This window comes from Oryzias latipes, chromosome 22, assembly GCF_002234675.1.
Source record: "Oryzias latipes chromosome 22, ASM223467v1".
In the NCBI taxonomy this organism is placed as follows: domain Eukaryota; kingdom Metazoa; phylum Chordata; class Actinopteri; order Beloniformes; family Adrianichthyidae; genus Oryzias; species Oryzias latipes.
The window spans coordinates 4,708,915-4,736,629 of NC_019880.2; the positions used below are offsets into that span (position 1 = coordinate 4,708,915).

At 41.8% G+C, this 27,715-nt stretch overlaps 1 protein-coding gene across 2 annotated transcripts; it reads left to right on the forward strand.

Moving 5' to 3' along the window:
• Window positions 1–419: 419 nt before the first annotated feature.
• LOC101165017 (cysteine-rich protein 2) lies at window positions 420–19,813 on the forward strand. 2 transcript variants are annotated; one of them, XM_004082156.4, is made up of 8 exons: window positions 420–585; window positions 11,698–11,792; window positions 16,470–16,527; window positions 16,819–16,950; window positions 17,505–17,576; window positions 17,662–17,756; window positions 18,551–18,608; window positions 18,765–19,813. In XM_004082156.4, exons 1-8 carry the CDS (start codon window positions 543–545, stop codon window positions 18,830–18,832), a joined length of 621 nt encoding a protein of 206 aa, XP_004082204.1. In that variant the 5' UTR covers window positions 420–542; the 3' UTR covers window positions 18,833–19,813. The 2 variants fall into 2 exon arrangements, with proteins under 2 accessions (XP_004082204.1, XP_020569403.1); XM_020713744.2 differs by having other exon boundaries at window positions 17,508–17,576.
• The last annotated feature ends 7,902 nt before the right edge of the window (window positions 19,814–27,715 follow it).

Below are 27,715 nucleotides of genomic sequence, written 5' to 3' on the forward strand. Positions count from 1 at the left end.
GACATGAAAAATGTGAGAAATTATTTAATGTTGCTAGATGTCTGCAATATTTTTTTTATTTTTATTTTGAATTAAAATAGCCTTTAATGTTTTCTGATGAAAAAAACCCCAAACAAACTGAAAACTCTACACAAAACTTGAAATATACACTTGAAAAGACTCATGGCTTTCTGGAAAATCTGAATGAAGACTCACTGTTTATGGAATTTTTTACGTTATCCATTTCTTGGGTGCAGTCCTTACACATCAATTCTCGAAAGTTAGTTGCTTTTGTTGTCTAAACAACAAAAGAAAATATTCGGGGGAAAAATACGGGATTTCTCGGCCCTTTCAATGGAGTAGCGAGATTTCCGCTGGCCTTGAAGGGGTCGTGAGGACATGGGGCGGAGCTATGTAAATGACGTCTCGTCGGCTGAAATGATGCTGGAGCTTCATCGAGCGGCGGGACACTTGCTGTTGAGCTACAGCACGAAACGATAAAGCCAATAAAACCCCTTAAAAAAGCTAAAACAACCCCCAGATCCAACTCGCATCGGTCCAGTATGGCTTCAAAATGCCCCAAGTGTGAGAAAACGGTGTATTTCGGTGAGTGAAACACGTTTTTTTAATGTTGGAGGTTGAAAAACTAGTTTTTTAGCTGGTGATTTGGATCCCGCTTTTCTGCTAAAAGCTTCATTTGATAAATAATTTTAATATATAAGGTTTCTGTAGGCATTTTAAATCAAATTCACGTGAAATAATTCATATTCACAAGCTGTTTAAATAGTAGCATTTGTTTTGTATATATTTTGTGAGTTTATGAGACAAACATGGCTTCTTCTGTGCATTTTGATCAATTAATAATTATAATAGGGCACTTATATTGGAATATTTGTCCTGTAAAGCCAGATATGATTCAGATCTTAATGTTGGAGGAAACTTTTCCTTAAAAACCTGATCGAATCTTTAAAAAAATGGAAATTTTCTTTGATTTTAACCCTTTTTAAAGCATTAAGCTGCAAATTATTAAACAGAAAACTGGAGAAATACCCCAAAAACTGAAGAGGCAAAGGCAAACAAACAAAAAGTCAACAAAAGCAAACACGGCTTTGAATTTTCCCTTTTGGTGGCATAAAACTTTGTGTGTTGCACTCAGAAGACTTCAGGTTTTTTTTTATTTTGGCACAGATTTCCGCGCCGCCTTTAATTTGTTGTGTTTGGTAAACATCCAGCCTGGCAGTCGGCTTTGGAGAGGAGCTGATGGAGAGGCTCGCCAAGAGTGCAGAACTGCCATATGCTGAGATTGCCCACTCAAAGTGCAGCAGCATTGCTGTGTCAGCGGCACGAGAAAAAAACAAAAACCTGTAAACCGCTCAGCCTTTGCATCCCTGTAAACAAACGCAAAAATAAAAGTCCAGAACAGATCCGGGAGAAAGAAGCTGCAGCAAAGATCCTCCAGCTTCTGTGGGGGACGTTGGTGGATGCGAGATATGCGGAGGATTACAGGCGATTGAACATAAACAGTCATTTTCATCTTTAAACACATCCTGTCCCATTTATCTCAGTGGAAAACCTTCTGAAGATTAAAGCGTTTGTAAGCTTATTATCAATGTTTTCCTCATAATAGGGGGGAAAAAAAGGAAAAAAACAACTCCTTGTTTTTCATCTTTTCCATATTTCACATTTGACACTAACGTGGGGAGAAAAATCACAAGAGGATGGAAGTCCTGTTACGTAACGGGCGCGTTACATCTGCTGCTCATCCAGCGCTTCCAGAGTCAGTGGCATGGAAAAGCGTTTGCACAAATAAGATTTATTTTCCCTCTAATACCGATTTGAGCCAGTATTAATGTGCTGTTGCCGGTGACTCACAGCTCAGCGGTGATGTCGTGTTGTTGGTTTTTTTTTTATTGGTGGAGTTATTTTAGGCTGGGGTGTGTCTTTCTGGGTGGAGAAACTGTGACGGATGAGGAGGAAGAGCAGCGTCTGGGAACCGGCATGTGAGAGGAGGAGGAGGAGGAGGAGGAGGTGAAATCAAAGTTTCATTCGGAGGGAGGCTGTGAGGCGTGGAGGTTCAAAGAGGGAGTACAGTTCAGCCCAGCAGCATCAGCGGGATGTCTAATGGTTGTCACATGTGGCTATGAGCTCCACTAAGTTCCCTCTTGGTCCTCAGATAAGTGAGAAATCCAGCGCTGAGGTGAAAGTTGGCAAATAAATGCGTGGGGGTGGGGGGTGAAGTTAAGCCCAAAAAACGACTCTGATCCACCCTCGCTCATGTGTTTATGAAAGGCAAAACGCTCCACTTCCTGTCTTATTTTCCTTTTACAGTGGTGGTTTGGTGTTTGCTCCGTAGATGATCAGCCCACCCTGCAGCTGAGGCTCGGGCTCCTTTGGATTCACACCAAATGTACCTTCAGAAGGTGGCGGTGGCGGCAGCGGCGAGCCACAGCTGATGTGGAAACTCCTGGGTTTATTGAACATCTGTGTCACAGCGCTGCCGTCGCCACCGAACGGCAAATGTTCCCCTCCGCTTTTGTGACGCTGCGGCGTCCAGCAGATTTATTTTCAGAACCCTCAATAAACATCATCATGACAGGGAAAGGCCTCTCTTGTGTTGGTATTCAAAGAATGCAGGACTTTTCAGCTGGTTGCGGTTAGTCGGGTCCTCGGGGCAGTTGTGGTGCCGGCTATGCTTTTTAGCGCACGGAGGGAGGGGGGGTCACTGGCTAACATATGAGCAGGCCCAGAGGACAACATGGCTCCGAAAACGTTGCCAAACTTTTGTACTCAGCAATCAGGACTGATGCATCTTTTGTGCGGCTTAGTGAATAATAAACCGTTCCTCGTTGGCGTTCTCCTTTCATCCGCTTCGTGATGCTCCGGGCTCTGAATTCCCCTCCTAACGAGGGAAACTGGGTGCGATGGGACTCTTTTCTTTAAACCAGAAGTGCTTAACGCATGATAATGAGCAGCGGCGTCTCGATTCACACAGGGTTCTTTCTGTCCCTGCAGACGGAGCACCTCGGTCCCCTTCAGCCTGACCGCATGAGCCAGCGCTGCGTTTCCCACACGCCGCTTCCTTCTCGCCATAACGTTCACACAATGCTCTCGTTCCCTGCCTCTTCTGTTTCCCTCAAAGCCAGAGAACCCTTTTTTCCCCCCGCCTGGCTGCCCAGTGGGCTGTGTGAATGTGCCTTTTCCGTTATGTAACCTCATTTCTTGAGTTGTTCTCTCCTGCTCAGTGGCATTGCATAACCCCACAGCTCCTGTGTGCCAATCAAAGACGGCCTTTTTTCTTTCTTTCTTTTTTCGAGGCACAAATGCGATTCCTTAATGGAGATGACATTAAGCTAGGTGCTGACAGCCCCCCCCCCCCCCCCCCCCCACACTCTCCCCCTCCTCACACAGGTGAGCCTGCAGCGTTGGGAGCTGTTACACAACACAGAAAAAAAAGAACTGGGTTGCTTTTATTCATGCAAATGTAGATTTTGTTTTATTGTCGGTTCGCATTCTGCCGTTTTTTATGTGGGACCTCTGACCTTCATGCACACTGGAGAATTGTATTGTTGTTTTTTTAAGTTTTTAGCTTTTAGATTTGCTGTAAAACTAGATTTGGAAGTGTTTTCATCATCAAACACATTTAGTTTCATATGGAATTTTGGAAAAATGAATATTACTGGTAATTTGAATCATGAATTGAATAGAATTTGCATTGATCATCATTGATGATCATTGATGATCATCACTGATCATCATTTGGTGTGTTGTAAAAGCGTTCCCAGTACTTTTAATTCTGATTACGGCATTTTAGCCTAAAATCAAATCAACCCATGTTATGTTGTAGTTTCTGCAGAGCGGCTGGAGTTCATTAGAAATTTGCCTCTGGGTTGTGGGTGGCTGTTGACGTGGAGTAACCCCGCCTCACCGCCATCTTCCCGTTGCTGAGAGCTCTCTGTTTACACACTCTGTAGCTAGTTTGAAGCCCTTCACACGGCCAAGCTAACATTACCGGTTAACAAAAAGGGCGAGCAATATTGGAACGATCCAGCCGTACAGTTTAGAATCGACGAGGAAAACAAAGACGTACGTGGATCCAGACAGATCTAAAGTTCACGGATGCGCTTTTTTCCAGCTTTTTTTTTTCCGGCTGCTCCTGATTCAAAATGATTTGAATGCAGAAAAACCCAGAAATGCGACTTCAAACGTTGTTTTCTTAACTTATGTCCTCCATCATCAGAAAAATGCCACAAGAACATGTTTAAAAACATCAAAATTGCCATTTTCTTCTTAAAGCCTGTTGGCTGCTGAGGGGTGGATGCTGTCGATTTTGATGGTGAATGTTAAAAATGGTGTCAAATCGAGTTATAAACAGCCTTCTATCTCTATTTACATACCTGGTTTTGCTGCTCTGCCAAATATTTGACCTTATTTAAATCTCAATTTTTTGCTTGATCTGCAGTCCAGTCGTCTTAAGGAGAACAGAGAACCTGGATCTCTCCAGCGGAGTTTAAAGTTTGATTTGCAAAAAGGTGCATCAGTGTTTTTCTTCGTCTCCCAGCATAAACTCTGAATTATTCTGCACATCACATGAGCAGAAAACATGCAACTGAGCAGAGGATCATTTAGGAACATAAAAAACATAAAAGTTTTTTCACATTTATGATTAAAAATGTAATTCATAAAACTGCGACATACACCTGTTGGATTTGATTCAGATGATAGAGCGCTTTGTTTGTCAGAAACACCAATGCTGCATGGATCCTGCTGAAATGACATTCTAGAATGACCGTTTGTGTTTCTGACGGGGAATAAAAACCGTTGTGCGATGCTGCTGCTTTCACCAATGTCTGATTTTTCTTTAATACCGCGGGTTTCGTTCTGCGAACCAAGTTACAGGATTCAGATGATCTCAATTAAAGTAGTCCTATTTATTGCTGTGCTTTATAGCTCGGTCATGTGATGTTTTCCCAGCAGGTTCTCATTATCAAATCACAGCCAAGCAATTAGATCTAAAGGCAGAACTGTAGTGATGCTGTTCATTTTTTAGCTTATTGTAATCTAAAGTTGGGAACTCTGAGGCCCCCACAGCTAAAACGTGGCGTCTTCCCTGCTTTAAGGAGAAACGTGGCGTGTAGCGAGCAGCCCCAGGGGCTCGGAGAGGGCAACGAGACTACAGGCGGACTGCGGAGGGGCTGATTGGCCTGCGGCTCATCGCAGACAGGATGCGAGTTAACTGCGGTCTATTTACGTCAGCCGGCAGGATTCACAAGGTCAGCCCCTTTATTCTCGGAGGGAGGGACAAAAGCACGGGGAGGAAACCTCGCTCTGGCGGAGGTGACGGATGACCTCCACGAGTTTGCAAAGCGGTTGCATCAGTTGCAGGGAGAGTCTGGATCAGATATGCTGTTGGCTGCGGCTCGACAGCACAATCACTGTTTATAGTCTGTACGGAATCGTGCGTGATGACACACGAGTATCGGTTAATATTGACCTTTAACATGGCAAATGGAATGATAGCAAAGACCGTTGACGTCACGTCTGAAGCTTGAGGATACCCAAAACCCGAGGAGAAGACGTTAACTTCCACCGGAAAAGAGCAGAACTCAAAATGTATTTTAGAGCCAGCAAAGTGTGAACGAAGGAGAACGCAGAGCAACCAAGGAGACTTGGAGACAAATCCAGGACCCTAATCTGGAAGTTTAAGAGTACTTTGTGGTGGCAAAAAAAGGAAAACAAAAAAGCTCTATATATTTCTGTGAAGTATTACCAATAAAGCCCTAATAGGAGGCTGTCTGTCATAGTAAGGCAGAGACACTAAAAGACGGAAGTAAAATCAGGTTTTAGTTTTAGGGTTTAACCCTTTTACGCCAGAAATGTCACTGGCAACATCCACTCTTTGACCTTCTGTAACTGTCTGAACGCTAACGCGATCAACTAGAATCAGCAGAGAAGGGGGGCTTTTTTCGTATCGCCTTTGCAGCCGCTTCTCTCCGTTGGAATTACGTTATTTGGGTGAAAGGTCAAAAAGTTACTGTAGTTCAATGGGTGTGTGCGTTTTTGCTGTTACCAGCGACACCTCCGATGTTAACGCTAGTCCACAAAAAGTGACTAAACAAACGAAGATGATGGTGCCTCCAATGCCATCACATGGGCTACGAACGAATTCCTTCCCTATGCACTATTTAGTGCATTTGTCATTTTGTAGTGCTGTCTGAATCTACAATTCCAAAATCGAGTGCCCTAGTAATTTCCAGTGTGCATCAATGCTCACTAGATTGGCAAATATAGACCACAATGTGCTGCGTTTGAACAATTTTGGTGAAGAAATTGTATTAAAATGTATGTTTTTAATAAACCATCAAGGTTTTCATCTTCAGTACTTTTATAAATGGTAGTTGCAAAACGCTCGTATCAATTAGATTTTCACTTTGTGAAAACGATGACGTCAAAAACGCCGTTTAAAAAAACAAAACCCCAAAAAAGTAGGGAGCATGGTGTCCAAATTGCTTAACTCAAAATCCAGAGCACTATATAGTCCCTCACTATATAGTATTTCAGTAGTTGGGGATTAGTGTGGGAATTTGGACACAGCCTTAATTATTAACGCGCAGAGGCACCATAAGTGATTTAACTAAAGAAATCTTTGGGTCGGTTGAAGTCTCTGTTGTTTGTTCTCCTGATTTTCAAAATTCCTCCTCAGAAGTATAAACCCAGTTTGAAACCCCGTCAAAGTGGTTTCCTGGGGTGAGGCGGAATTCTTCTGGGATGAAAGACCATTGTCTTTAAGTTAACTTTGAGGTCACGAGTCTTGAGGGTGTTTGCGCTCTGGAGAGTAGAATAGTGAGAGGATGCAAAAGAGGAAATGCTTGTTTTTTTTCCCCCTTTTGTTTCTCACGAGACGAGCATTATTCCTAAACGAACAGACCTGCCACGGTTTCGGTTTGTCTGCATGTCAGGTGTGTGTTTTGGTGGGACATGCCGACTGCTGCGACTCCCTCATCTGTTACTGATGGAAGAGAAGGAAATGGGTCTGTGTGTGTTTGGGATGGATTTTACAGAAAGGGTGAACAGATGGGACCAGGTTACCAGAAGGTGCAACAGAGCAGGAATTAGCCAGCCGTGATATTCACCATGACATCTGTTACATCGCAAATGCTATAGGATAGTAGCTGGAATAGAGCTGTGGAGAATGGTTCAAAGGAGTAAACGTGTCACCTTTTAGATTCTTAATTCAACAGACATCTTTATTTTGTATATTTATGATCCCTTGTTTTGGGACTGACTCTGTCCCTACATGGACTTCGTAAATTAGCAGAAAGTACAATGAATGTAAACAGGGTTTGATTTTATTCTGAAATAACTGCATGAACTGCTGCGGCTGTAGAACTAGGTTTTTGTCATTCTTTTTTCAATTTGTGCCCTCAGTGAGTCACCTTCGGAGTGTAAAATTCAAGATGCTTTCGGTAACGGTCCGCAAAGATGAGCACACTTTTAAATTTTAGGGTCTATGGATGCTGTTGCTGTCAGAAAAATAAGAATCTAGCTGTTTAGATACAAATAGTGTTTTTTTTATATCCCTGAACTAGGCCTGCACAATATACCGCAAATTTATCGTTATCACAATATCAAGCAGTGCAATATCCATATCGCAAAAGTCAGCAAAAATCGCAATAAATGGTTACCTTAAATGTGCTAATACAATCCTATGGCAGCTTGAAGCATTTAACAAATCAAATAAATCCATTTATGCATTTGACCAATTGGATGGACCTTTTCCGATGTTGACCAATCAGATGAGCCCTTTTATGTTAGATGTTTGCCTCCTACGTCAACAAGGGTCATTTGGAGTATCATTTTTTTAAACTGTTGCAATGAGATGGTAATTATGTTTTTGGTTGTTTTGCTATTTGTTTATATACCGCAAATTATATCGTTATCGCAATATTGATCACTAATATCGCACATCGCAAGTTTTGCTCATATCGTGCAGCCCTACCCTGAACATTTGTGGTTTCAACCATTGACTTAAATACTTTTAGTTGCATTGATTTGGGTATAGAAAAACCATGAAAAAAGGGTTTATTATCTCTATTTATGGCACATTTTGAGTTATATCACTGTGCTAAAGTTCTGTTCTTAAAGAAATTAAGTATCTTTTGGTTCCCTGAAGCTACCATTTCTATGAAAAGCTTGCTAACGGAACACAAATGCAGGAAACTCAACTCCAAGCAGGGGGGAGCCGGCCAAACAGAGGTCATCCCCATAACCGTATGATACCTGCGATGCTGTAAGCTGCTTAACTTCATCTGTAACGCCCTGATCTGGGCTCATCGTTCTCTCAGATTGAATCGGAGGTATGGTCTGAGTCACTGAGGCAGATGTTTAGCATAAAAATGGGCACGGTAACCAAGATAAAGACAGCTTATAAAGAAATATCATGTTGTTTCTTTTCTATCTATGAGATCAATAAAGTTTTGACGATGTTTTCTGTTTGTTTGATAAATGTCACACTTTTAAGGAAAATTGTAGTGAAATGTCTTAAACTGTAGGATGAATTAATACATTTAAGATTGAAGTTTCTGAGGCTTCAAGGAAACAAACAAACTGAGTTTTAGACAGATCATACAATAACCTTTGATATTAAAAAGAAAAGTGAGGGTCCATTTCTCTCAAAAACTTTTATCTTCCTAGCTTGATTGTTGACTAAATAGTTGGAGTGGAGCTGCAGGTGGACTGAAACTTGTCATTCACGGATAAATGGACTTTGAACATGAACGTATGTGCAGAACTGCGAGAAAAAAAAACAGCAGAGGCTTTGAAATCTCATGCTTGCTTGCTGTCATATAGCTCAATAATTCGATCGCCGTGCAGCGAGTGGAAATATAATGCGTTTGACAAAGGGGGGTGGGCAGTGGGTGGGATGAGCTCTGCTCTCTGACAGTCCATAAATATAAAAAACGGCAGAAAAAAGTCACAAAAATGGAAAAAAATTGACATTTAGCATTGCAAAACTAAATATAACTACATATAAATCAAATCTATGCATGTGTTTTCTTTTGTTTCTTGCTTTTTTTGCAGTCTGCACATTTATTTTTACATTTAAGACCCAGATACTGATGTTTTGTTTTTTACAAATGTAAATGCAATGAAACATTTCTTTGCAGATGACACCCAGATATTTTTCTACAGTCAGTCCGTCAGAATGTTGAGCTAATTCCGACATTACCTAATGGCTTTCTTCTGGCTCCAACAAAATGAAGCCCATTCAGTCGCCTTTTTTTTTTTTTGGCAATACTAACACTGCCATATCGGAGGCAGATGATGTCAGTAGGCAGTGATTTTTCAGAGTCGGCTTTTCTCTGGCAACCCCTCTTACCCATCAAGAGTGAGTGTGTTGGAAGTTCACACTCACACACACACATTTCCCACTTTTCAAACATTCAACGTGAGACCACATGCTTTTATTGAGGCGTCTGATTGGCCAGTTTTAAACTTCTTGCACTTCAGAATCAATATATCATGAAACATGATTTTACAGAACATGTAAAAAAAAAAGGAGCAGTGCAAGAATGGTTATATTGACAAATAGAATGACTGAGTAAAAGCTGTACATCACTCTATAAAAGTCTATGGGATTTTGACTTGTTGGAGCCAGTGGGTACTTCCTGTTTGGAACGTGGAGGGGAGGAGCCACTCTGTCCAGTTCTGAAATACAGTCAATGGGTGCACACAAGCATCTGCTTCACATTACATCTCATCATGCATTTATTTTCATAGTGGATTTGGTGAAATTAGATTCATATAAAATAAATGCGGTATGGTAGAGCAGACAGATGGACTAACAGGATTTGACTCACTGATGTTGACAAAGTAAATGTGATTTTGCGCTGAAACCTTCCTGCGAAACAAATCGTGTTTGTTTAGATGGGCGTCTGTCATGTAACCAGGTCAGGGAGGATGCGGTGGCCTCTCGTTTACATCGTTTCTGCCCACGTTTACTATTCTGAGATCTGGGGCTGTTCACTCCTTTCTTATTGTTTTGAGTTGCTGATGCAGCTCCCCGTGTGGAGACGGAGAACACCGTGTTTCCTTTCAGTGGATGTGAAGTGTACAATAATCTCCCACAGCACTTTATTTCAATGGACGCCTGTTCTTTGATCGGTGGGCTGCTGACGTGGGTTTTCCATTCATGTCCTGGCTGTATAACGGTCTGGAGGTGTGTTGGCGCCCATGAATCAGTCAGTGACGCTAACTCGACATGCGCTGTTGCTCCGTTTATGCGGTCTGCCTTGGAGATTGTAAAGGCGCCAGGGGGTCAAGAGGATCCTCAGATTTAGGAGGGAATAAATCACACTCAGAACAGAAGAGCGCCCTGATTGAAAATCACGAAAACACTGGATGTTCTTTAGGATCTGTGCTTTTATTCTAAATAAAAACATTTTTTATGCAAAAAACATTTACAGGTTTTTAGTTAGTAGGCTGTGAAAATTGCTGCAAACTCTTAAAAGTTGTGTTTTTAACAGAAGCTTTTGGGAAAATACTACTTTCTCCACCGCTTATTTCAGATGTTTTTCTAAAGATGTTTTCTTGTAACCCCCCCCCCCCCCCCCCCCCCAGTAAATCCTCAGATCGCTTTGTCCTTATCATCTGATCTCCAGGGCTTTCTCTTGTTTTCCCGCCGCTGTAATCGATGTAAAGATCAGGCGGTGAACCAGAGATCAAACGGAGAGCTCAGCAGGAAGCATTTTTCTCCCCCCCCCCAACCAAACAAAAGCCCTCGATTCTCATAATTATTGTCATTCAAATCGGATCAAATCCCATTTAACCTCATTGGAAAGACACTAATTTTAATCACATTTGTAAAAAAAATATGAAGAGAGAGTCAGAAAGGTCACGGAGGAGGCGCCGTTCATACAAAGATTGATAAAGATTGATGTGGAATTTGAACTGCTAACTTTATTTGGGAAAATCAGTCTTTGCTCCATAAGAAAATGTAATTTGAGCTTTTTTTGGATTTGCTTAGTTTCAGTCAATAAAAGTCAAAAACAAAGGATGTTTGTTAGAAACCTCAACAGCAGTCCGTTGTGAAGACTCCATCCATTAGATTTAGAGCATTATTTGGCGTCCTCTCCTGTTTTCCTACATTAATTTTTTAAATGTTTGTGTTTTTTTTCGACATGTAGGAAAGCGGCGGTAGTATCCGGCTATTTTGGCCTTTCCTTGTTAAGGGAAGGTGTTTCCTCTGCTGCCCCCACGACTCCTCAGGGCCCATTGTGCTGTAATTTATTATTGGAAAGGGCATCATCGGGCTGTCTGGAGGGGGCGGTCCCTTGTAAAAAGAGGGGGCGGTCTAAGGTTGAATTGGTCAACAGAATGATGGGAGTACTGTAAACTGGGGGAGGGGTGTTTAGTGCACAAAGGATCTAGGTTAGATGCCCCCCCCCCCCCCCCTAATTCCAGCTGGGCCAGGCGACTGCTGCTGACGTTACCACATGTGGGCCACACAGGCATTCCCATTGGCCCCGCCCCTCAGAGAAAACAATCACCCAGCTGGCATGATGGCAGGACGTCCACGGAGGGGAGGTCTGGGACAGTGAAGCTCAGTCATCCCTGGGGGGGGGGAACGCCCCGCCCTGATGCGAGAACGATGTAAATGCTGCTGTGTGTGTGTGTGTGTGTTTGTATTCATTTGTGTCATTCTTTGTGTCTTGTGTGCAGCTGAAAAGGTGTCATCGCTGGGGAAGGACTGGCACAAACTGTGTCTGAAATGCGACCGCTGCAACAAGCTCCTGAACGCCGGAGGCCACGCTGAGGTCAGTAAGACCTGAAGGAGAAACGACGGCCTTTTCTATTCATCTCAAAGGAAATATTCCATTTAAAGTTATGGTTTCTGTAGTTAAGCTTAAAATGGGCAAAAACTAGATGAATGCTTTAGTCACAACTGCCCTTAACAGATGGACAGGGGCTTTCTGCAGGGCAAAATGGGCTGACCTGCAGGTGGCCTGCAAGAAATATCCAGGTCATAGAGCACTCGGACAGCCCGTAGAGTAAAAATGTCCATGCACATTTTTTCTACGAAAATGCTTCGTAAGCTGTTTCGTGAGCTGCCCTGGGCAGCGCACGATCAAGCGACCACTTTCAATAAAACGTCTGTACAAACCTGCATAAATGTCTTCAAAACTCTTGCATTCACGCATCAGGTTTCTACAACAGTGGGCGGCTATTGAGTGCGCGTTGAAAGTTAAACCAGCTTGAACTTCCACCAATCACAAGCTCTGATTTGACATGTGAAATGTATCACTTCAGTAGGGCTGGGATGATATAAGTTCACCTCTTCCCACTCATATCTAATGAGTCTAACGGGACCTAAGTGTGTATTTGATGCATCACTGCAAAAATCTCTATTTAGGATTTATTTTTGCCTTTTGGTAAATTTTTCTGCAATTTTATGAAATTTGTTTTATTATATCTATGTAATTTCATTGTTGTATCGTCTACAATTGTGGCCTTAAATAAACCAATCAAATCAAATCAAACCAAACTCAAATCAATCGAGGTGGTCCTACCAGCCCCACAAGGGAACTGCAAATAAGTTGAAAACATCTTTTTGTTACCTGAATTTTCATGGTCATAAGCCGGTTCCCCTTCACTCTTTCATTTAATCAAAATCTTTAGAAAAAGAGGGCGAAAAAACAAACATTTTTCTTACAACAAATTGAACAGCAAAGCAGTTTTCTGCCATAAAATGCATCAAATGACATTAAAATAATTTTGTTTCTGTTTTTTTATTGCACACTGAAAAATAATTATGGTTTAAACATAGATCCAAAGGCAAGAACTCATATTTATATATTTTGAAAATATTTGTTATGTATTTCATAGTATAGATTTAATTAAGTTCAGAGCGAAATACAGCACTTTTTTATGATTTGACCTTTTTTTTTTAAATAAAGTTTTGTTTTTTATGGTATTGCATTTATTAGATGCTTAAATGCTAAAATTTTAATAATTCTGCTCATTTCTTTGTCTTTCTGTCAGTTTCAGAGCTTTTGTTTGCTCTTAAAAAGCAACACAAGCTCAAAGGTTTGTTGACTTTTATTGTGAAATGCCGCCCTCAGAGTGTCGCAGCTGATTCCATGAATGCTCGCTAGCTTCCAGTGAAATTCTTTCTCCTCAACAGTTTTTTGTTTCACATCAAAACGGCTTCAGTGCAGGATGCACATCCTGTTTTTCCCGCCTTCCTTTGTGCGCCCGGTCGCATCTGTTGGGTATCTTGCGCCCTCGCAGACGTTTTTAACCCCGGCAGCTCTGCAGCGTGAGCAGCAGCGCCGTGCCTCACAGCCCTGACTGTGCACTGCTCACTCTGCGATTCTGCCTGTCATGGCCACAGCCCCCCACATCTCTATAGATGCTGAAATCTGTCCTCTTATTCTGGTCAGAGGATACGATCTCAGCCTTGCAGAGCCCAAAGGATGCTGGTCCGCTGATTAATCTCTGCATGATTACAGTAATGCAGTCACACAGCCTCTCTGCCCCCCCCCCCCCCACACACACACACACACACACACACACACACATCTCTGTGTGGACTCCATCCAAACCCGGCCTCGGGCTTCAGCGCCATGTCAGTCGGAAACAAAGCGCTGCACTTGACTATCGTCATGGAAACGAGCTGAAGCTGTTTCATAGGTAGAAGTGAATAAAATGATCTGAGCTGTTTGCGGAGTATCCTGCTTCTGTTCAGTCAACTTGAAGACGTTTTGGGAGGTAAAGGAGGAAGAGAGTCTGAATTTATCGCCGCTCCCTCGCATGACATCAAAGATCCTCGCCAACGACGATGAACTCCCGTCCATAACTCCTGATCATCCCTTTCGATTTGTGTTGCTAACAAAGGAGGCTAACAGTTTTCACTTTGTTTTTTTTATTTTTATTTATTGTTTGCATCTGTTTGTGATGGATTTATCACATCAAAAAGTGATCCTATTAGGAGAATTGACTTAAGCCACAACAGGACATGTCGTGCGTTACGTAACAGCTCATGCGTCACGAACTAAAGTGCTTCAGGAGTCGAGGCGCTGGCGTGCATGTGCACACATGCACTCCTTTTAAAGGGAACACAAGGTTACACAGGCTGATCAAATAATGGCATTTACACTCAAACATTCTCTCGCTTTCACGATTTCACAAAATGCACCTGATTGTTTAACCAGTATAAAAAAATCACAATATAAACATTTATAGAAAACGGTTTATTAGAATTACATTTATTCCCACACATTTTTGTGTGTTTTCTACACAGTTTGATCCATGCACAAAAATGTTCCATTTTCCCTAAATTATTGTCTCACTTTTTTCCTGTTAAACCCTACAGAAGTGGCACAAATGACTTCTCTAGTGTAATTGAAAAATCCCTCTTTTTTAGCCAACAGATGTTAACCACTTTGGTGCTTTTACTTTGAAAGGATCTCTCCTGTTCTCTTGGTTAAATTAAATCTTTTGTGTCCAGTAAGAGCAAATATTTCATTTTCAGACATCCAAAATTTGCACACTACCCATTTAAAAGAAATGTAAGTTGTGAAAAAAAAAGAATGAATGATGACATCACAGGCGGGAGAAGCAGTCAAAAACATGAATGGGGCCAAAATCTCTTAAGGGGCTCCAAAAAAAATCTTTCAAAATCCCCTAATGCAGTGGTCCCCAACATTTTTGTCACCGCGGACCGGAACAGCGCAAGGCACGTTTACCGCGGACCGGTGGTGGTGGTGGTGGGGGGGGCTGAGGTGCAACGCAAGGTGTGTATCACGTGATGTTTGATGTCGCGACTTTGACGTGCGTTAAGTGTTACGGATGTAACAGAGAGAATCCGGTCACTTTTCAAAATAAAACGTTTCTTTCGATAAAAACAATAAAATGGAAATTATTTTTTTCTTTCTGTGCGTCCCCGTGTCAAAATTTCCCGGCGGCCCGGTGGTGTGGGACCACTGCCTTAATGGAACCAAAAAACATGAATCATATCTAAAGGAAGTTTTCAAATTATTTTGGGATGGCCACCCGACTTACGGCTCTGTGGCCATTTGTGTGAAAAGTGTTGATTTTATTTATTTTTTTACACGTGGGGGGGGGGGGGGGGACTTTTGTTCAAGGCCAACATTTCAAACAAATCTACAACCACAACTGAAGTTGAGTTGACCTTTGCCCTCGAAAAGAGACCGCCATCTTGAAACCAAAAAACTCACCTTTAGTACCTTCTAGAACTTGAACTGCTTCCTGCTGATTTGGATTTGTTGCCGTCTAACTCCTCGAGCGTCTTTGGGAAGCTACTGTGGAAAAACTTCCTTGGTTGCCAAGGAAGGTCCAAAAGTTTACTGTCGCCTAGTCTTCTAAAAATGACCTAGATTTATTTGTCACCCCCAGGCGACCCAAAATGAAGTTGGTTGCTATGGAGATAAACCAGCAGAAAAGGGTTTTTTCATAAATTGGTCACATGCAGCACGGGTGGGCGGGGCAGAGGGGGGTGAGTGAAGGGCATGCAGCACCCGTGTCTTCAACTTTTCTTTTATACTCTTTCCTTGTTTTGCCCAAAATGTGCAAAGGAGGAGGTTATATATATATATATATATATATATATATATATATATATATATATATATATATATATATATATATATATATATATGCAGTGAGCTGTTTTTTATTGAGAAGAGGCGGAGTCAAGAGGCTGATTCTGGTTCTGCCCCTAAAATTGTAAACTTTGTGAAATTGCTAGTTTGGAAAATCTGATCCTAAAAGGGGGGGGGGGGGGAATTAAAAGTTTAGCATTGAAGCGGATCCATTTCCACATGAACTGATCCGGCAGAACCGCCTGTGCTGGTTGAAGACTTTAGGGGAAACGGAGATGAAGGTGTGGGAGGCTTCTGGGAAAAGAGTGGGATGTTGTGAGGTGATCTCAGCCTTGATGCCGTGGAACTGAGATGAAGCTGTGATCTGAGAAAGTCATCAGTGGAAAAACCTTCATGGATCCCATAACAGGAAGTGTGAAAGGAGCGTCTGGCTGCTCAAACAGCAGCTGATCCCGTCACAGTTAATGCATTTTTAAAGGAACAAAAAGAGGCTCGAGTGGCCGAGGCGCTAAGGATTGTGGGTCAAGTTTGATAGTTTTTTTTTCCCCCCTCTGGCCCGGACCTTTCAGGAGAACTTTCTGGAGCGGCGGGTAACTTGGCTGCCAGCCCTGATTCTGGGATGGTCACACGCTCTCACAATCGTTCCCAGCATGCATCAGGGTCACAAAATATTGTCCTCAGCAGCAGAGACTGAGCTCCAAACCTCTAAACTCAATCCAAGTCATTTAATATTATGAAAATTAAATACAAATTAGTGAAGGAACTCTAAAAACTTCCACAACTCGTTGCTAAATCTAATGGGAAACATCTGCATCTCTGTGTAACCTGTGTGTCCCTTTTTTGATGCTTTTTGTGTTGATTTTCCTGCAGCACGATGGACGGCCCTACTGCCACAAGCCATGTTACGCTGCCCTCTTTGGGCCAAAAGGTGAACTGCATGTGGTTTAAAGTTTCTGCATCCTTCCTGATCAAAAGTCAGTTTTCTTTCAAATATTAAAGATAAACTGAGACTTTCACTTTCAAAGTTTTTATTTTTAATTTATAAAAATAAATAAATAAAATAAATCTCGACCTAAAGGACATTTTATCAAAGAACTTAAAGCAAACAAGTTTTCAAATAGAAACGCAGAAAGGATTTTTTAAACAAAAAAAGACAAGTAAAAGGATATCAATTTTTACAATACTTTTTATTTATTTCTGTTTTTTTTCGATCTTTCAGGTGTGAACATTGGTGGAGCCGGTTCGTATGTATACGACGCTCCAGCTAACAACAATGCGGCCCCCACTGCAGTGGATTCAGCTGCAAAAGTGGAGGACAAGCGCGTCTGTGCCCCAAAGGTGGCTCCAAAAGGTTGGAAACTAAACTACGAAATCAAGAAAATTCTAGGGTTTTTTATTTTTCTTTTGCAAAATTTATTTTAATGTGTTTTGTTAAAGCTTGAATATTTGGTCTTCAGAGTGGAAGCAGCTGAAACTCTTTCTCTGATAGGGAATCGGTCAACAACAGTCTGCAACTTGGCAAAAAATGTGTATATTTTGCATGCAAATATTTGGATTAGAAGTGTTGTGTTTGACATTCAGATTTTCTGCTGTAGCCACACGTGTAAAAAATCAGTTAGTTGCAGATGGACTAAATTGAATTTCTTTTTGCTTTTTTACCAGCTGCTCTCAGCAGTAAACTCCATGAAAAGGTCCTTTAAGACGGGAATGAGAGAAGTGTTAAAACTATGCAACAAGTTTTCTTTGAAATGTGTAAATAACTGACAGATGTTTGGCCTCGTTTTCTTTCCACATTAATTTCATACTCGCGCAGAAAACCACTCAGTCCTCCATCTGCAGCGGTGCAGCTGTTGTTGTGTGTGTGTGTGTATGTAAAATGTGTGTAACATGTGTGTCGTATTGCAGCAGCGGGCAGCATCACCACTTTCTCCGGAGAGGCTAACCTGTGTCCCAGGTGCCACAAGAAGGTGTACTTTGGTAAGTTTTTCCTCTCCGGTCGGGGCGTGGGCGTGAGCGCGAGCGTGAGAGGCGGGTGTTGACGTGCGCACGTCTGTTCTGACAGCCGAGAAGGTGACATCGCTGGGAAAAGACTGGCATCGACCGTGTCTGCGCTGCGAGAGGTGCAGCAAGACTCTGGCTGCAGGCAGCCACGCAGAGGTGAGATCAGACCACGCCCCCCCAGGTGTTGACGCTCTTTAACTCTGCGACCATTTACGTCATTCCAATGGGTTCTGAATTCATTGGAACGGCGTTAATTGTGTGTAACCTTGCTGTCGCCAGCAACAGATCTTTAAAACTTAGAGCAAATCATTGCGATAGGAACTTAGGCGGACATTTCACTAGAGCCGCATTTTGAAGAACCACTCTGCTGGTATTTTTGTTGAGCTTAACCGGCTGGCATGGCATTTTTCCAAAGTATATAAACAAAATTATGCTTACATTGGCAATTCTTAGTATTTGCTAATTCAAATAGTTGTGATTTAGGAGCAGATGCAGTTTGGAAAAGCTTGTAGTTTTGATTCAGAAGCTTCAATCAAAAGTGCAGTGAGGACTAGAGATGGAACTCATGGATCAACATATTTGTTTATATTGTATTTATATTCAAACAGTTCTTTACTAAAATCTTTTATGTGTAATCATATTTAGTTTAAATATGCTCTGGAAATGGCTGGCCTAGAAACAGACACATTTTTCTCACTAGTAAAAGGACAAAGCCCCTTGAATTCTTGGATGGGAGATCAGCGTTGCTGTGTACAGCGCCACCTCTAGTTGAAATATGTCACTGCACATCAGAAAGTGACCAGATGCAGCAGTGGAGGGGGGCTCGCCGGCTTTTGTTTTCTGCTCACTAAACCTTTTTTTTTCTTCTCGCTGGCTTGATGCAGCTGTTTGACTGCAGATCATGTCTTGCGTTGTTTTCCAGCCTCAGCTTTTGTTTTCTCTTCTTGCAGCACGATGGCCAGCCCTACTGCCACAAGCCCTGCTACGCCGTTCTCTTCGGGCCCAAAGGTAACCGCTAGGGGGTGCCGTCCACCCACAAGTGTTTCAGCGTGGCTTTGTTCGCAGCAGGCAGGCAGGAAGTGTCTGTCCGTCTGCTGAATGTCGGACCTGTTTTAATCCTCCGCCTGTCCCTGACTCCCGCTGCTGTCCCTGTGGTTTTTCCAGGCGTCAACACCGGTGGTGTGGGCAGCTACATCTATGACAAGGAGCCCAGTGCCGTGACCCAGCCCTGAACCTTTGCCTCTCCCAGCCTCACCCCCTTCTTCTCGACACAACGCCCTAATCCGCAGTAATAACTGTAGCTTTTTTTGTTGTCCCCCCACCGTCGTCTCCACCTTTCCACTCCTGAGACGGATATTCTCCCTCACTTTGCCCTGGAGCTGAGTTAGCAGCGCGAGGAACGTGATAAACACTGCCTGAAACATGTGCCACCTTTAGCATTTTAGGTTTTCACAAAACACAACAAAGCTGTGCAGACTCTCTGAACGTCACGACAAACATTTGTGAGAGGCTGTAAATGATTCAGAGCCGTGCAGGTGGACGCATTCAACTGCACCTGCTGCATGCTCGCGTGTGCACCATGCCTGTCCGTCAGAACTCAAGCATCTGTTGTAGGAATTCTTATCTCGTGTTGCATTTCTGCTGTTATTTTCATCACATCATGCCATGTTTTGTATAACATTTAAGAACCATGGAGATATTTGATCCAATATGAAATTTGGTTTTAGAGGCAGACAGTTTCAGGAATAAAAATGTATTTATTAAATTTACATCATCTGATACCCTTTACAGGTCCTAAAGGAAAGTTTAAAAAAAGCCAGTTTCAGTTCTAAAAACTAAAAAAAAAATCCTTTTTTATTATTGATAATTTCATACAAGTAATCCTGCTGGTTTTTTCCCAAGAGATGCTATTTGAAGTATTATATATATATTTTTTGCTACTAGCAGCTAGCGTAGTTAAGCTTGTAGAACTGAAGACAAGTCATTCTGTAAGAATGTGCATTTTGGTTGTTTTGTTGGAGCGATTTCTTGTTAGTTTTAGACTCGGCAGGGCTTGTTGTTTGTAGACTTGAACCGCTGCACTCCGGCCCCGCCGCTTCGTCTGTTTTCATTTTGTGAGTAAACGTTTCTGAGATCGGTGTGACTGCAGGAAGATGGATTCTGAAATCCTCGTCTTCGTCCACTGCAATAAACAAACACTTCATGTGGTGCCAGTTTGTCTCGTTTGTCCAGAGTTTGTGCTTTTTCATTTTGGTGTCTGCTATTCAAGATTTTAGAGGTTCAAGCAAGATAAAAACACACTCACCTATAGTAGTTCACATCCTTAAAACAACTTTGTAATTGTGATTAAATAAACTTTTTTGAACAAGCTCATTTACATTCGATAATGTTAGAAAATCTTCAACTCAGATTTTCTTTTCATCTATTGTGAAAAACATTTCCAGTGGTCTTTTATTTATGATTTTGCCATTTTTAGCCAAAATGTCCAAACCTGTCATTTTCCAGAACATAGTTTCAGCCGATATCAGCCGTACAGGACGAGGAAAAGCCAAGACGTTTGTGGATGTATTGGTCTGCGAGTCGATGCGTTGGAATGAAACTGAGCAGGGAGCTTGTGGCCGGCCCAGCGTGTTTTCTACATCACAAAAAAGCTCTTTTTTTTTTTTTCAACCTGCTCTTTATTCAAATTGTTGTGAATCAGGAGCAGTTTGAAAAAAGTTAATTTAAGCTTATTTTCTTGATATCCTCCATCATCAGAAAAGTGAACAAAAAAACAAAATTTTCATTAGAGTGGGTCTTTTAAAAATGAGATTCAAAGGGTTTGAATAAAAACTTGATAAGTTTGTTTCCAGAAAATTGTGTTCACACTTTGTTAAAAACACATCCATAAGTACAGTTGCAATATGACACTTTTTTAATGAAATCGTGTTCTACTTTCTGGAGGAAAGTGGAACACGGCTGACTTTGAAAACAAACTCTTTAAATAGGAAAAAAAATTTTTGAAAGACTTCATAAAGAAAGATGAATATATGATCAATTATATTACAAATGTGTGATTTAAAGAAAACAAGAAATAAATGACTTTAAGGTCGCAATACTTCTTCTTTTATAGATAAAGATAAATTATTTACCTTTTCATTTCTACTTTTCATTAAAGCTAGCATTATTCATACATTATGGATAATCACACTCAAAAAACGATCAAACATTGTTACATTAAATGGATCTACAGAAACGTGTTTGTTTTTTTTTGCCTCAATTGACATTTCCTAAGGAAGGCAACTTTTTGCATTGTTGCAGCGTGGTGCACTGGTCCCTAAACCACAAAAAACCCATATATCTGCTCTTGCTGGTGAAAAAAAAGGCACTAATGCTAATAGAGCACAAAAAAATTAGAACGTCAGCGTCATGGATTTGCCGACACACACTTTTTGGTTGAACATGTACTTTAAATTTGTATTTCTAACCTTTTGTGATATCACTCCTAAAAAAATGCTGTCCAGACCATCTCAGGCGGCTCCAGTGATTCACACATCCAACATCTAAACCTGCTTAATCCCCTTTTGGGGTCACGGGGTTGCTGAAGCCTAACCCAGCCAGTGTTGGGTGAAGGCGGAAGTAAACCGTAGACGGTCACCAGTCTGTCACAGGGCCACATAACACCACCACATATTCACATCTAGCAACTATTTAGAATCAACAATTAACCTTTGAAGCATGTTTTGGGACTGTGGGAGAAACATCCGGGATTTGAACCAGGGCCTTCCAGCTGTGAATGGCACTTTTCTAGCTTCCAAAAAGAAGAGTAGGCTGATGGCGGCTCCACTGCCTGAGGCGAGAGTGCTAACCACTGCACCACCATTGGGTTTCATTGAAATAAAATGGTGTTTGGGATTTTTTATTGTTGCATTCCTTTGATTTCTTCATTGAAGCTATCTTAAAAATGAAAGAAACAAGATACATGCAATTCATCAAGTGGTCACTAGGAAATGAAATTTGTTTCTAATTTCTCTCGCCATTTATATAGCATAAGTCTGATTTAAAAAGCTGTTTTTGGCTTTTAGGTGTGCCTGAACATCTGGTTTTTGACCCGCAAATTTGAACAGAAGCCTTTTCTTTTTCTATGAAGAGGCTTGGTGTTAGTTAATGTGATGCTCTTTTAGTGACAGGTAGGTTTATAAAGTTAATTAATACATCAAAATAAAAATATCTGCATCTAGGTTGTGATCCATCGATTTGTTGCCCTAAAAGTCGTGAAAAACGTCTCCCCCGCTGATTTCTCTTGGACTGTTTTCCTTTTACTGAAGGAGCAGGATTTTGTATCACATTATAAATCAAAATTTCCACCATCCTATTCCCCAAATAGATCCTGCATTCTTCAGTAAACTTAACCCATCCACCAGATGTCTGAGAGCTGCATCAAAGTGACCAGAGGAGCCACACTGGGAAGAAATAGAGGTCACTTTAATAGAAATCACTCTCCAGGGATCTATTAGTCACTTTCCCCAGCAAACACACCACCACAGTTTCCCATTGAATATTATAGTTTACGTAATAATCTGAAAATGTTTTAACATGAGGAAAACCCTCGTCTTTAGAGGGACTTAAGATGTAAAATAGTAAATGTGAGCTAAGAAACTAAAAAATATATAACAAGATTCAACAACAGCCCATGGTGTTCACATTGGGCAAGCAGGGAGGGGCTTTTTCTTTTTTTTCTGCTGTTTTCTAGCGCATGAAAATGTCTGGTCCACCTTCAGTTAGAAAGGGCTTGGTGCAAAATGTCAAAGTGGTGTTTTTTTCTTTCACAACTCTATTTGGACACAAGAAAGACTCAGTGTCATAGAGTTCCAGTCCGGTATGGAGGGATCTTTGTGCCATTTTTCCAAGTGCAACACTCACTGTTTTGAGCATAAAACGTAAAAAACAGAAAAAAAACGTTGTGGGCTCAAGGAATAATTTTGTACTTGAAACTTAAAAATACATGCTAACAGAACAATTTTCACTCAAGAGAAATTCTCTCTTCTGCCCTCGAAACAGAGCAGGGCACAGCGTTACAAGGGGCAGTATCCAAATTGGAGGGCTGCGTTCTTTCTAGGCTGCATTTGTAGGCTGCTTACATCACAGCGCAGCGACAAGTGCTGTCCATATCCCAAGATGCAATACGACCAAACCCGGAGATTCTCTGACAACAATGGCGGACTGTGAAGCGGGACCAAGAGTTGGAAATTATTACACCTTTTTATAATTACACTTCCAAGATTAAAAGTTGGATCAGATAAGCCAGGAATATTTTGAGCTCCACGCGTGGTCCACTACACCTCTGTTCCGGACTCACGGTTGCTAGGCGACGGGACATTCGCCGATGTAACGGCTGTTAACATCCGGCCTACCAGCTCGACGAAGGACCAGGCAAACGTCGCAGGGGAAGGCCGCGACCATTCGAGGATGCAGCCCTCGAATGTGGACACACCCTTATGTGTGCCACAAATGTCAGCCAATCACAGACATGGGCATGAAGGTTGATGCTAATTGGTCAGAAATTCTGTCAATCGCACACAAACTAGATCCAGTCCTCCGAGTTAATTGGAAGAATTTCTGTTGTCATCCATTCCTCATCTTGCTATAATGCTTTTTGGGATTCCGCAGTCACACTGAGGTTATTGTTCTCAACAGAACTGCCTTTTTCCCATTAACAGAACACACCCTACTGATTTCATGTATGTGTCATCTGTCGAAGTTTCACTATGAGGCAGAAGTGGCTGCATTGCTGCTGTGGCTCGCCTGCAGTCATTTGTTGCGTGTGAAAGATCAGAATTGCACCTGTGACCGCTCAAGTTGAGATATACGCATTCAAACAAGAGGAAAATGAGAGAATAAACAAAAATGTTCACTTGGAATTGCATCAAAAATGCACTTATGAAAATAGGAAATTGAGGAGAAATTAAGTCATTTTGTGAGGTTCAAACATTTATTGCAGACAACGTTTACCTTCCAAGTCAAAAAGGGCCAAATTACTCAGGAAAAATAAAAACAAAAAATTGGGCCTCAGTGAAACTGCCAGACACTTTACTCGATCATGTGATTCACCATTTTACCTGTGTTATTGCCTGCGGTAGTTTCTGGTCCAGACATCATACTGAAAGACAAGCAGAAGAACTCAGTTGTCTCAAAGGTGTCGAGCTGCACTGTAAGAATTTGACATTGGTGCAAACGAAGGGCTGTCAATCAAGGGTTTTTTTTTTAATTGACAGAAGAACGGCAAATTCTCAGGTACAGAGGATGTAGTGTGTTCCATTTCTGTCAGGTTTGTTTTTGTTTCCTATTGTTCCAGGTAAGGGCTCGACAGTGTCCTATCTAGAAAAGGCTGTGGCGAACAAAAGATAAAAAAAACAATGTCTGGCCAAACCGGTGAGTCACTCAACCACACTCAACCAACAGCAATGCTTTGAGCAGTGTTCACAAGCAGGATCAAAGGTTTGAATGTTATCAGTTTTTTCTGTTCTCGGGCAGTTCGCTTTATTTGCTCACCTGAACTACAGGGGTGTGGGGTGTGTGTGTGTGTGTGGGGGGGGGGGGGGGGGTCAAACAAGTGAACCCTGCTCAGCCTGAGATTATGTCTGAATTAATTCACTACTCCAGGGTTAGTGCACTCTATGAGGTGTTCACCGTTATTTCAGGATGTCTGAATCTGCAATTCCAAAATCCAGTACCCCGGAAATTTCCCAGAAGCCACTGCAAAAAAACAGTGTTCATCATTGCTCAGTAGATTGGCAAACATAGACCATAATGCATTGTGTTTGAACGATTTTTCACAAGAAAAAAAAAAAAAAGATTATTCTTTTGTAAATCAAAAGTTTTCATAAACTCCAGGCACTTGATAGTCCCGTACTATACAGTATTTTGGGGATTAGGGACTAGTCAGGGTATTTGGACACAGCTTGAAAGTTTGTTCACTTGAGGGTGAACCAAACTGCAGAAGTGAAATAAAGGAAGTAAAGGATTTAGGCGCCGCTGGAGTACAGGAAGACAACAGAGCAAAACTGAAAGAGCAAGAATCAGGAAAAAGTTGGAAGATGAGGATAACCATGAAAAGGTGAGGAGGTACTTAGGTGACAATCTTAGGATTTGCTAGACTTTGGGGCTGCACGGTAGGAAGGCCCAAGTTCAAATATCAGTTCTGGACCTTTCATGTTGAGTTTGGATGTTCTTCCTATGCATGAGTGGGCGCACCTCAGTCCAAAGGTGTACTTCTTAGGTTTCTACAGAAAAATTGCACTGGATAAACATTTATTCACACACTGGCTTGGGTTTATCAACTCCAAGGTCATCTGGACTCAACATGTAAATTATGCTCATCGCTGCAGTGCTTGGCTGCACTTGCCTCGCTGATGCTGAAGTAGTTTCAATAGTTTATTTACTTCTTTAACATTCCATACCCACTTCTTATTTTCGTCAAGTTGTAGTATCCATTTTTGGCAGTTTCATGATGTAAAAAAACAAAAAAACATGGGAGCCCCTGTCCTGGGGTCCTGATTCGTGGATTGACCAGCCTGCCCTCTGGCACTGGGACTGAAGCCAAGTCCACAGGACTATCCTGATGTAAAATTAAAATGGAACTTCTCATTGGTCTAGTTTTTGCTGCTACAAGTTCTTCAAACCTCTTTTTTATGGCCAAAAATCACACAAAGCCTCAGTTTTGTTTAACATTTCCAGACAGATTCAATTCAATTCAATTCAATTTTATTTGTATAGCCCAAAATCACAACAACAGTCGTCTCGATGGGCTTCGAAGTAAAACATGAAATCAAAAGGATCACGAATACAAAGAGTTCAATAGAAAATAGAAAAAATAAAAAAGATCTTCTCAGTCCTTCAAATCCCTGTTATACTGAGAGGGCTGTTAGTATCCGTGTCTTTCTGATGACTTTGGTGGTTCAACCAAACAATTCATGAGTTCTGACAGCAGTTTACGTGGCTGTTTGCTGCCTTCATGGTCTGGGATGTCACCATATAGACTGAAGTAAGAGTCGTGTTTTAGCGAGAAAGGAAAGATTGAACTCCACAACCTCCCTGTTACCCTGGTAGTCCAACTAGAGGTGCAGTTTCTTCACTCCTGCTGCTCCACGTGAACAACGACTCGACACAGGTGGGCCGAGGGCAGTTTTAAACTAAACAAGAACAGCAGTACAAAGACATGAGCCTATGGCAAGCTGTCTTGGCCTGAAGCCAAGCATTCCCCTCCCTTCCCTTCATCTGCAAATCCCTTTCTCCATCTCAGACCTCCTCCTCCCACGAGGAATGGATTTTTATCATGTTTTTGGTTGAAGGGAGTTCTACCCCTTACTGCTAGCTTTAAGTGAAAATCAGGTAATGGGACGCTGGTGACAGGAGGAAGTGCTGGTCAAAACAATGAGGAAAAGGTTTGTTTCTGTCTCGCCCATTTTTCATCCGCCAAAACATTACACAGATTAGTTAACAAGAGCAAATCCAAGAACAACACTGCAGCTTCTGCTGCCATCCATCAAGCTCAGAAAGACACAGAGGAGGAGGAAGAGGATTAGAAAAACAGAGACGCGTCGGTTCTGAATGGATGTTTTGTGTTAACCTCATCTTTCTCTCTTGTAGACTTTCCTGCCTGCCCTTTTACTGCACAATCTGAAGTGAAGAGTGAAAAATTACTCGCTTCTTATGAACGTTCAGGAACAGTTACGCAATGTACGACCACACGCTGCAGACCGACAGGAAGCAGCCGTTAAACTGATCAGAAGGAGCTTTTAACGGTTTCATATCAGCTCCCTTATGAGATTTGCTCCCATTTTTGTCACTGTTTCCTGTTTGTTGCAGACTCCCCCATTACATCCTGTGATTGCTGCTTGTCTTCATGAGGTTTATCTATTATATCAGGTTATAAAAAAGGATCAAAATTTACAGAAACCAAGCAGAATATTGTAAAACATCTGCTTTTTCTTTTTTTTTTGCCACACTAAAAGTCCAAAACTTTAAATTTTTTCCCTTCTCTTTATCTCCGGCAGCATGTGAACTTTTACAAGGTTTTGTAAATGTGATTTACATTTAAATCCTTATTTAATTCAAAAAAGAATCCATCCTCACATCGGTGAAGATGAGAAACTGTTTTTCACTTGAGCTGCCGTGATAGGTGAACTTCTCAAGTCTAATTAATTAATTGTAACTTTTTTATTACTTAGTTAATTAAAAAGTTACTGTTTTAGTTTGTAGTCAGATTGGAATGTTTGTTAGATTGTTTAAGGATTTGGTTGTACGGATCGCACATTTTTTTGGCCTGCTGACTGAGTTATGGTATTTGCTGAAATAAAAGTGACATAATGTCTGAGGACAAGTGGAAGCTGTCACTCTTAACTCCACCTAAGTCTTATCTGTTACAAAAACACCGGGGCAAAACCGAGCCTGGAGCCACCACACCAACGTTCTCAGACCGACGTCCGTTCACGCTTGGTTCCTCTGTGTTCGTGGTGTCATTTTCAGCTGCATGTTTGTCATGCATTCTATGCATTTTCCAGAGCGAGGGTGGATGCATTCACGGGCACACCCGCCTGACATCACCTCAGCCTCTCTCTTTGTCTTGCATCCGGTTGGCGGGCCGAGCCCGTGCACGCACAATGGGCCCACTGTGCAGCTGCCAGGCTTGGATGGAAAACAAGGGGTGAGGAAGATGGGCAAATGACTCCAATGTCTAAGCCTGGAGATGACAGGTAAAAAGACAACAGCAGGAGAGGAGAAAGCAGAAACAGGATCCACTTCTTCCTGACGTGAAGCCAAATCAAGGCGCTGCATCGGACCAGTGCAGGATGTGATTGATGGTACAGATTTAGAAACTATGCACAGTTTGAATTGAATTTACATTCAGAAGTTTAAACATCTGCAATCCATTGCAGACTAACTGTAAATCTAACGTTGACAAAACAGTAGAATAACCCTCACAGGATTCCTGTAGTGGCTGGAGAGAGCCCAGCTGCTGCTCTGATATGGTCCTACAGACTTCCTCAGTTGTCACAAAGAATTCCATTATCACTGAGCGCGACCTCTCATCACGTGGGAAAACAGTTTGTCCACTCTCGCCTGTGTTTAGCAGG

What these genes read in the sequence shown, in the direction of transcription:
- LOC101165017 (XM_004082156.4), top strand. Translation starts at nt 543, where the DNA reads ATGGCTTCAAAATGCCCCAAGTGTGAGAAAACGGTGTATTTCG. An exon ending in ACGCCGGAGGCCACGCTGAG is followed by an intron (nt 11,793 to 16,469) that starts GTCAGTAAGACC and finishes ATTTTCCTGCAG; the next exon opens with CACGATGGACGGCCCTACTG. An exon ending in CCACAAGAAGGTGTACTTTG is followed by an intron (nt 17,577 to 17,661) that starts GTAAGTTTTTCC and finishes CTGTTCTGACAG; the next exon opens with CCGAGAAGGTGACATCGCTG.